The sequence below is a fragment of the Micromesistius poutassou genome, assembly GCF_964030765.1.
Source record: "Micromesistius poutassou genome assembly, chromosome: 14".
NCBI lineage: Eukaryota > Metazoa > Chordata > Actinopteri > Gadiformes > Gadidae > Micromesistius > Micromesistius poutassou.
This window is the reverse complement of record NC_140284.1, coordinates 19,545,981-19,557,065: the sequence shown is the minus strand read 5'-3', so window position 1 is coordinate 19,557,065 and position 11,085 is coordinate 19,545,981. Positions and strand designations below refer to the sequence as shown.

The window sequence follows — 11,085 nt, the reverse complement described above, 5'->3', positions numbered from 1 at the left end:
GACCTATTCACCTGTGGCTCCTCTCCTAAATACACACAGGTGCACTTCATTAACCCAAATACGGCATCCCCAGAATGTCAAATGAGAAATATGTTTTTACTAAACGAAAACGGATAAAACAAACAATTAACTCGAATAACCAAGCCAAAACCATCTTGCATATTAATAAATAAATCAAACATGATATCAAACTGATATCAAACTCCTCCTTCTGTTCCGCTCCGGGTACCCTCACGCCCGTATTCCACCGGGGACGTAAGCGCCGCGGTCACCGCTGCTGATCGCTGCCACTCTAATCAATGAAACCATCCCCACCGGCCGCGCCGCGGCGCGTCTCAGCAGCGTCCCAGGAGCGGCGCACCGCGCCGCAGCGCTATCTTTACGCAGCACAGAGCAGATCGAGCCGGGCAGGAAGTGAAATAATAAAAGCCATAGAGCATCCGGTCAATTTTCAAAATAAAACACAATACTCAGCTCATGTAGCCTATACAACTTCACATCAACATTACGTCATGACCGGTGGCACCAGGTCAGCAGTCAATCAATCAAAGGGTCTCAGAGGGTCGGCAACATGGACGACGAGAGACTTATTATCGAAGTGGAGCAACATAAAATCATTTACGAAATCAATCATCCTTTTTATAAAGACAAAAGAGAAAGGATTTCCTTTATCCACACAGTTAAAACATTCAGGATTATCGCGTGACCTCGTGATCTCGCGTGAATACGGCTGGCTCGCAAGGCAGCGCGCGCTGCCGTTCCGCGCCCGGTGGGGATTGACGCAGGGCACAGGACGCAGCCGTTCCGCGGCGCTTACGTTCCCGGTGGAATACGGGCGTCAGCTTGCGGAGCACGGATAGGTATTCGATGGACCGTGCCATCCAATCCCTGGAGTGCTGCTCCACCAGGGTTAGGGGTCAGGGAGGCACGGAGGAGAGACACATCGTTGCCCACGGTGCGCTCCTTCAGCTGCCCGGTCAGCGCATGTCGCAGGACAACCTGGGGTGGAAACAGAACAAAGACAAATATACTTTATTGCTATTATTTATTATTGTGTGTGTGTGTGTGTGTGTGTGTGGTGTGTGTGTGTGTCTGTGTGTATGTTTGCAATGAATGAGCTTTTTCTCTTTTTATGATTAATGAAATGACAATAAAGGCTCTCTCTCTCTCGCTCTCTCTCTCTCTCTCTCTAAGTGACATACTTGTACGTCAGAACAGCGGGGAGTTGCTCGCGGTGAGCTACGTCCAGCTGCTCCCAGATGTCCTTGGACCAGCCCGCCACCTTCTTGCCACAGGAGGGGCACTGAAGGCCCTCTGTGGCCATGAAGTACCACCCGCTCCTGTCCAAGACCCTCCTGACGGTCTTGTAGAGGCCAGCGCCCATCAGCTTGCGCCCATCGGAGGGGCACTTGAGGTGGTATGCCCACATCCGATAGGGCGGCCAGAGGAAGAATGGGCGCTGGAAGAAGGCGTGGGCTGTGGCGGGGGGCTGCGTGTAGAGGTGCCGGGCGCCTGGCGGGTACCACCACAGGCGGGGCGGTGTGGTGAGGACCACCTTCCCGCTGCTGGGTTCCCTGCGGAACAGCGCCCGGCCCACCCACTCCTGCTGCTCTTCAGGCAGCGTCTGCCTCCAGCTGAGGGGAAGCAGCTGAAACACAGCAGAGACACACACAGTTAGCCAGTGTGAATGTGCAGCAGACAGGCACACATAAACACACACACACCATATACACACACAAACACACACACACACACACACACACAGCTGTAACAGAGCACAGAAAGGGTTACACACACACACACACACACAAAGCTGTACCACAGCATAGAAAGGGTTACACACACACACACACACACACATAAAGCTGTAACAGAGCACAGAAAGGGTTACTTACACACACACACACACACACACACACAAAGCTGTAACAGAGCACAGAAAGGGTTACTTACACACACACACACACACACACACATAAAGCTGTAACAGAGCACAGAAAGGGTTACTTACACACACACACACACACATAAAGCTGTAACAGAGCACAGAAAGGGTTACTTACACACACACACACACACACAAAGCTGTAACAGAGCACAGAAAGGGTTACACACACACACACACACACACACACACAAAGCTGTAACAGAGCACAGAAAGGGTTACACACACACACACACACACACACACACACACACACAAAGCTGTAACAGAGCACAGAAAGGGTTACACACACACACACACACACACACACACACACAAAGCTGTAACAGAGGACAGAAAGAGTTACACACACACACACACACAAAGCTGTAACAGAGGACAGAAAGGGTTAGACACACACACACACACACACACACACAGACACACACACACACACACACACACACACAGACACACAGACACACACACACACACACACACACACACACTTACTTACGATCGACTCTCTTGGTCCCGAGCGCCGTACAGGGACTTGTAGGTCCGGTGAGCGTTCACACTGAACCCCATCAGCGCGTCGTCCACCCTGCTGGTAGACTGGGAGCCTCACACAGCCTACGCCTGGCCACGGCCGTCACCATGGGAACAGCCGGGCGTAGGAGGCGAGGGCGTCCTTGTTGTCCATGAGGGGCGACCTGCTGGTGTCCCCTCCCTCTCTCTCCTTCTGGTGGGACGCCGAGATGGAGACGGCGTACCCCACCGCGGTCCCCAGCAGCCACCGGAACGTTTGGCCGTGGTACTGGAGGCCAAACTGGAGCTCGCTCTCCGCCAGCACAACATGGTCAGTGACGTCCCCCTTCTGCCGGGCTCTGGCCCTCGGACCACACCCCCCCTCTTCACCTGCCCCCCGCTGGCAGAGGCCTGGGGTTTGCTTGGCAGCGCGACAGCAGCATCAGAGGGGCGAAGGATGAGCTCGGAGGATGAGGGTTCGAACCGGAACAGCGGAGCAAAAGACATGTTCTGTAAGACAACAAGAAGAAACAAAACATTTAGTGTATTACAATGTACTACTAATGACCTTGTTTGCCTCCCCTAGGGTGTTAGGATAACACTGTTGATATCAATGTTAATGTCAGGATATCAGCCCATTAGGGGGGTTAGGGTAACACTGTTGATATCAATGTTAATGTCAGGATATCAGCCCATTAGGGGGGTAGGGTAACACTGTTGATATCAATGTTAATGTCAGGATATCAGCCCATTAGGGGGGTTAGGGTAACACTGTTGATATCAATGTTAATGTCAGGATATCAGCCTATTAGGGGGGTTAGGGTAACACTGTTGATATCAATGTTAATGTCAGGATATCAGCCCATTAGGGGGGTTAGGGTAACACTGTTGATATCAATGTTAATGTCAGGATATCAGCCCATTAGGGGGGTTAGGGTAACACTGTTGATATCAATGTTAATGTCAGGATATCAGCCCATTAGGGGGGTTAGGGTAACACTGTTGATATCAATGTTAATGTCAGGATATCAGCCCATTAGGGGGGTTAGGGTAACACTGTTGATATCAATGTTAATGTCAGGATATCAGCCCATTAGGGGGGTTAGGGTAACACTGTTGATATCAATGTTAATGTCAGGATATCAGCCCATTAGGGGGGTTAGGGTAATACTGTCGTGAATGTTAATGTCAGGATATCAGCCCATTAGGGGGGTTAGGGTAATACTGTCGTGAATGTTAATGTCAGGAGGCCACTAGGTTTAGCCTGATAGTGATCTGTTGCCCCATCCATTCACACCTCTCTTATGCAAATCGAGGTTGTATTTCAAGCACCGAAATCACACATTTACACTTTTAATTTCGTTCCAGCATTTATCCCACAGCTTCTCTAGGGTCTATAGCATAAAACACCGTCGACTGATTACAGTTTAATGCATTTTACACAATTTTCCAGGGCGAATAAACGCGCCAAACGTGACTGGGAATCGCGACAATGGGAATGACAAAGGGAATACTTTCCACATCAAGTTTAACATATTTATACTTCGACATTCGTTCCAGAATTTATACCACAGCTAACCTATGGTCTATAGCATATAACTGGCTAATCTGCTCACATTTTAATGCATTTTTCACGATGTGCCAGATCTCGTTTCAAGGCCTATCACCGCGCCATTCGTTTCAATGGGAAACGTGACGATGCGTAGGCCTACTTTCCACATCAAGTTTAACATATTTATACTTCGACATTCGTTCCAACATTTATACCACAGCTACCCTAGGGTCTATAGCATATAATTGGCGTGTCTGCTCACATTTTAATGCATTTTTTAACCTCCGAGTCATTTAAATGGAATTGATATGCTAATCGCGATGAAATCAACTTTATTTAAACTCTGCAGAATGTTAAGCTGTATTAATACTGATTTGATACGTTGTTCTGAAGACAATAAAGGCATTACTTACGTGATGGTTGGAAACTGTAAAAGTCTGCATCCTAGTCCAAGTGAGATTCAGTCCAATTAAACCATGGGAGCTGTTTGGCAAATTAAGTGAGACGGTCCAATCAAAGGCCGCGGTTTTTTTTGTTGCCAGGGCGGGAGAGGGCGGGACGCACAAGTGAGCAAGTGAGACACAGGATGTAGAGAAGAATCACATCGTGAAGCGTTCTTACGGGCAAGCTGATTGGCTCCTTGCTGGCCAATACGGAAACGATAACAATTAACGTTGAAAATAAACACAAACACGTAGCATTGAGATCACAATAGGGGAATAATTTACTTAGGCCTAGTTTGTTTTCAAAAAATGTTTTGTACGCTTATTCATTTTTAAATATTATAGTGTCAACACGTTTGAAACACTTTACACGCTCAAGAACTGAGCTGTGCAAACTAATGTCGCATTTCTACAACTGCAGTTCATATCGTTGAACACACGATGGCGCCATCGCTGAAGTAATGTTTTCCATCATGGCTTATAGTATAGTAGCCTACTGCTGTAGTGAAGCACAATGCTTGACCTTTGAAGCAGCCCACATGGGTGCAAACTGTAAATAAGGTCTGTGCTACTATACATTGTATAAAATACAAAATACATACATTGTTCTATTCAATCTGCCAGTTTCAAGTGTGGAATCAAGGGATTATGAGAATAAGAATAAGGTGGGCAACCTACAATTTGATTGGATTTGGACAAGTGAAGTCAATCAAATGTGTCAAGAGACTTATGACTATCATAATGACACATTTGAAGGGTTAAAGTCCTATGACGCCATTCTTAAACAAGGCCTCACAGACCCCATGAAGTAGCCAGGTCATATATGTTAGGGAAAGGCATGTCGGCCAATCCCACAGAGGGAATACAATTGAGACTAGCAATAGATTCCTTTCAGACCAACACATAACATTTTTAAATTAAATTTTATAAAATGTTATCTTAGATCCTTGAGTATAAAGCTTACATCCGTTACAAATATCATTTCTCTAAATCACTTTATTCTGCCTAATTCGCTGGAATGTGCCTGCCACAAATGTTGATAGCAATGTAGCATGTTGCTCTTCTTTGGTATAAGACATTTGTCTTTGTACTTTGCATTTTGCAAAGTACTTGTATGGCGAATCACTGTTATGTTGTCAACAAATTTTATACTGGCCAACGCACATTGATTCCAAAACAAGAAAGTGCTGTAAAGCCCTTCTTTGCATTTCTAGCAGACACGTTCCCACAAAATGCACTTCCACAAAATCTGTACATTCTGTAAAAAGTAATTTATAATAATGATACTATGCTAATAATGCTACTATGCTAATAATGCAATAATGTTACATTAATTTACCAATTAGGGGGCTAACCCTAACCTTATTAAAATATGTGTGAATGAATACCATAGTAAATGATTAGTTAACTGTAAATAATTTTTCAGTTATTTTTTAGTTAATGCTTATAACTGCATTACTTATAACTGAATCTTGAAAAAGTTGCTACAAACTTTCTTTGTACACTCAGGTAGACGGTTATGATTGTTTGATCACTCAGACCAGTATTGTCCTTTAAAGTGTTGTAACGTAACTACTTTTTTGGGGTAAAAAGTAGTGTAACGCGTTACTACTGAAAATATGGTAATGAAACATAGTTCCTTTTTCAGTTGGGCACAACGTTACTTTTCCCAGGGACAGATTTGACAGCGACACTGCCTCAGCTGCGCGCTCGCGCAATAGTTGCGGTCGCTGATTCCACACTGAGGCTGGTGCTAGCATGCAGAGAGCAGTCAGTCATCATGGAAAGCGTGCCGGAGCAACCAACGGTAGCTTTTGAGGGATGGAGGTATTCACATTATTTCGAACTGATTGAAAATAAGCACCATGAAAGTAACGTAAAAGTATACTTTCCATAGAGGTAAAAAGTAAGGGATTAAAAAAAAGTAAAGTAAGGGATTACTTTACTTTAGTAAAAGTAACTGCCCCAACACTGGTCCTTTAACAGTATATTTTGTTTATCTGATACTGTCTCTTTCAAAGCAGACAATATATGTACAACTCCAGAGAACTACAACACCTTTTTCTTCTTTGCCACTCGCACGCCACACTTGCGGGAGCAGAACAAGCAACATTTGACCATCAGGAAGGCGATAGTCATGACAATAGCAGCCAGTAAGCCCATAGTGTCCAGGCTATGATACTGAATCCAGTTGAGGTTGTGGGCCGCGGGCCGAAGGTGATCAGCCCCCTTGTGTCTTATGACAAACTCGGTCCAGAACACGGCAAGATCCAGGGGCTTGATGGCATGGTCCTGATGCACTGACATGAGATTCACCATCTTCTCTTTGTAACTAAAGGAGGGGGGTTGGGGGAGAGGGGACAGTTGAAATGCAGATGAATCCTTCAAATAGTGAAACCAAAATAAATATTGTTTTGCTAAAAGGGAAATAGCTCCAAAACTAAAAGGGGCGGAGTCAGGCCTTGTTCTTGTTTCGTTCTAGAGATATTCTAGAGATATTCATAACAAATATTCGTAATGGAGTGCATGAAGCTTTCAGAAGGGTATTTCTACAGTGGGCTTTACAGACACTTTTTCTGTATTCCACTCAGTGTTCAGTGCTCCACTGTAAACACTAGCGCATGGTACCGTGGCCGCAAGCTGCTCAGGGCCACACCCCCACCCTCCACCTGGACCCACCTCTCTCCTCCTCATTAGCATTTAAAGCGACAGACACAGAAACAGTGGAGAGTTCATTGTGGGACTGGCACATAGTGGCTGTAACTCTGCACCAAGGCTGAATTTCTCTGTACTAGGGGCCCACTAACACCTATATTAAAGCATCCATAAAATAGCATGCCATGGGACCTTTAATATTCTCCCGTACCTTGTATCATTGACCACTTTGTTAATGGCCTCCAGCACTTTTTCAGTGGTAACTTCAAACGTGTCGATCACGACTGCCACTTCACGGGCCACCATGTATTTAACGTTGTCTGGCTGGTCCCCAAACAGTGGCATCATCACCATGGGAACGCCGTGGCAGATGCCCTCATAGATGCCATGGGAGCCTCCATGAGTGAGGAAGAGTTTAGCCTTGGGATGAGCTGTGTGGAACCGAACAGGAGAGGCAGGCAGATAACAATGTTATGAAGCGACTTCAAAGACCAAAGAGGGGCAGTTTCAATTGGTTTATTTAAACAAAACAGTAGTTGGAAGAAGATTATATGAAATACCTGTATTTACAAATGTGACATCTCCCTGGCTAGAGCCCAGGCTATTGATTTAGGGTTAGGGTTACATATTTTTTGGTATTTTTACTTATTGCTAATGTCAACATGCCAACATTTATAACAGCTCTGACTGATCTATTTCACCTACTTTTTTCCTGCACTTTAAAGCAAATCTACACACCTATATCAGTAAGTGTTGCAAATATAATAATAATATGTCTAAATATTCAAATGAAATATGTACGTACCTAGGAGATCATTTTGAGGTAGCCACTTCATTAGTTTTACATTCTCTGGCATGTCTTCTGGTAAAATACCAGTATGCCTCCAAACCACCTAAAACATAAAGCAACACCAGTTCACAATTAAAACCACCAATCACCCAACGATTCTCAGATGCAACACATGTTGATTGAGAAAACAAAGGTTGATTTGATGACCCATTCCCTCATTTGCCTAAACATCTGCTATGTAATTGTCAACATCCTTTACTTATGTTTAGGGTGTGTATTAGCAAGGAGTCCCATGCAGAGCCTTGTAATTGAAAGTGATCGACAACAGAAATCTGATTGAGGCAACCAAAATAAGAAAGATATTTGTATATCACATGGTCACCTTAATGATGTATAGCCTATAAACATTCAAGAGATCGATGACACTAACAAACTTACAAACACAGAAAGTAAAACGTAGGTGCTGTTTTTTTTAGGACAAATGTACTCTGAGTAGGTAAAAAATGTAGGTAACACTGAGTAGTGTTATCTGTAGGCCTTCACTGACACAGAAAAACAATGGGGAGTTCATAGCACAACAGGTTCTCAGCTCCTTATCTTACCCGTTGAGGAATTTTCTTGAAAGCATCCAGGAACGCTTTAGTCATATCTGCAGGCATTTTGTCGACCATGGAGCCCAGCGTGAATACAACAAAGCCGTTATCACCGGAGCCATCTACAAACTCCTCCAAGTCCTGTTAGAGAAAAAAGAGTATGGTTAAGGAGGGACACGCATGTTCTCCATTAATTAACGTACATTTAGTAACCCGATATGTTGCAATGTTGGTGTTGTTCCTCCAACTTCATAACTAATGTTGATCCAGAACCATCATTCCAACTGCCCAATCACATTGTTGTGATCTCATAACTTTGCGACCGGGGTAAAAGACCAGAAAACTACTCAGGGGCTCTCTTGTCCAACGCAAAACAGATGTAATCCTTAAAAAAAATTGTATTCAGGAATAGGAATAGATTTTTTTTTTTTCACTCACTTTCTTGGGTGAAATGTGTTCCCCTATACATTACACACTGTGTGTGTGTGTGTGTGTGTGTGTGTGTGTGTGTGTGTGTGTGTGTGTGTGTGTGTGTACAATATATATACACACACACACACACACACACACACACACAATCTAAGACTTTGTTAAATAATTGAAGGATTTTATAAGTTTTAGTTACAACATTCATGCCTTGTTCACAAAAGCCCAATCAAATATGCCCCTTCACAAGGCTTATCTTCAAGCAGTTATAGTACAAATATGGAAATAACTGTGGTTATACTAGTAGACATTTATTGTACTATTGATACATCAGCTATTAAACCCACAGTTCAGAGGTTAAAGCAACAGGCATACAAGCATTGTTTTGAAAAGTGCAGTAAGAATGCTTATCCAAACAAACAATGTCCAAAGTCCCTAGCTAGAGGGGCGGGCCTCCTGGCCTCAGATTTCACCCTGGAACGTTCCGCCATGATGATGTCCTTTTATCGCGCAAACTCTATCAGCAAATAAAAGCTCTCCTGCTCCACACCAAATACTTGTACATGTTGTGTAGTAGGTAATTATGCAAACATCATTGTTATAACCATTGGCTTACTTGTTGCACAGCCTATGTTCTAAGAAAAAGGTTGAGGAAAGTTAAACTCTAAACTACTGTATGGATTTTCCGTTTAGGATATTAGGTACCGTTATCTCAACCTCTGAACGGTTGAGTAAGCCTACACAGAGGGAAGGCCTAATTGATCAAAGTCCAATAGATAAGTTAATACCCATGGCGCAAGGTAGGCCTACGTGCTGCATTACATAATGCTACACTAAGTGGAACTCAATAATAACGTTTACAGAGACCTATGTTGAAATCCGAATTTCAGTGTATAAGACAACTGGAGCAAAATATCTAATGCAGGCTTATGCATTTTCCATATATAACTATGTAGAAACACGTATTCATTATTATTATTATTATTAATAATAATTATTATATAGTAGAAACAAACAAAAGATACTTTTATTTATTGCTTTATATATTTTACTCACCGCTGACAGAGGCGCTGGCCTCGCGCAGTTGATGCCTCCAATAAGAACCATGTTGGGCATCATGGGTTTAGGAAAGAGGAAAGCAAAGTCATATCGGAGCAGCCAGATGGCACCGTGGCTGATAAGTTCCTTATAGCTGATGTCCTTTTCCAAATACCTGCTGGCCAGCTCATCAAAGCGGGCATACATGATGTGGCAGCTCACAGACTCAATCCCGTACATGACCATGTTCTTCACCCTCTGAGGAAAGGTCATGGTGTCCGAGAGGCCGGAGTAGAAGCGCGGGACGTAGGAAGGAGGCGAGGGACACTGCGCGCCACTCTCGTCCAAACCACACGGGAGTCCACGCAGAAAATACACGATTGGGACGGAAAGAGTCTCGGCTAAGATAGTTCCGCAAGGCAGGAACGGATCCGTGAGCACGACGTCGAATCCCTCCAGTCGCAGACGGCCCATCACCTTCTGGTTGTACAGCAGATTCTCGCACCCCTTCACGTGGATGGAGGTGTAGTCGATCAATCTCTGCACATTGACAAACGCATCGCTGATCTTGGGCAGCTTGAGGAAAATGTTCTCTTTGAGTTGTTTTAATACATTTTCCAATTCCTCCTTCGTGTAGGAAACCGGGTAAATCTCATTCCTACAGCCGACCAATCCCTGGCCCAACGCGGTGGTCTCGGGCTCCAGAAGAACCACGTCGTGGCCCCGGACGATAAGCTCCTTCACCAGGAGTTTCATGCTGAGCCAGTGGCTCCCATCCACGGGCACCACCAGCACTTTCGCCCCCAGAGTTGCTCCCATTGTGGAGAAACACAGCCATAATAGAAAACCCAGCGTTGCACTCCTTACCCCACCGTCCATGCCTCCTCTCTGTAAGGCGACACTCTAGCTGCTTCCAACATCTGCTGGTGGGTGTTGTTTATATATAATAAAAAAATATAGTAGGAAGAGTTTCCTTCAACAAGAATGGGCGAAAGAATTGGGAGGAGCCAGAAGGAAGCGACCAGGTTGTTTAAGATTTTGACCGTGTTTCTACTACTGGCTAAATCTGGATCAACAAATAACAAGTTGCTCGCAGTGTCATTTTGACCGACAAACAATTATTTAATCGTATTTGA

The 11,085-nt window shown here is 44.4% G+C and overlaps 1 protein-coding gene across 1 annotated transcript; it reads right to left on the bottom strand.

Moving 5' to 3' along the window:
* Positions 1-5,353: 5,353 nt before the first annotated feature.
* Positions 5,354-10,912, bottom strand: LOC311357992 (UDP-glucuronosyltransferase-like). Its single transcript, XM_084477968.1, has 5 exons — positions 9,968-10,912; positions 8,495-8,626; positions 7,908-7,995; positions 7,314-7,533; positions 5,354-6,779 (listed from the first exon to the last, which is right to left on the bottom strand). The coding sequence occupies exons 1-5, from the start codon at positions 10,826-10,828 to the stop codon at positions 6,497-6,499; spliced, it is 1,584 nt and encodes a 527-aa protein (XP_084334094.1). The 5' UTR covers positions 10,829-10,912; the 3' UTR covers positions 5,354-6,496.
* Positions 10,913-11,085: the final 173 nt, after the last annotated feature.

Coding starts and splice junctions, on each gene's coding strand:
- LOC311357992 (XM_084477968.1), bottom strand. CDS start 10,828: ATGGACGGTGGGGTAAGGAGTGCAACGCTGGGTTTTCTATTATGGCTG. Junction 8,627..9,967: donor GGCCAGCGCCTCTGTCAGCG/GTGAGTAAAATA, acceptor TTTCTCTAACAG/GACTTGGAGGAGTTTGTAGA. Junction 6,780..7,313: donor AAAGTGGTCAATGATACAAG/GTACGGGAGAAT, acceptor CCCCTCCTTTAG/TTACAAAGAGAAGATGGTGA.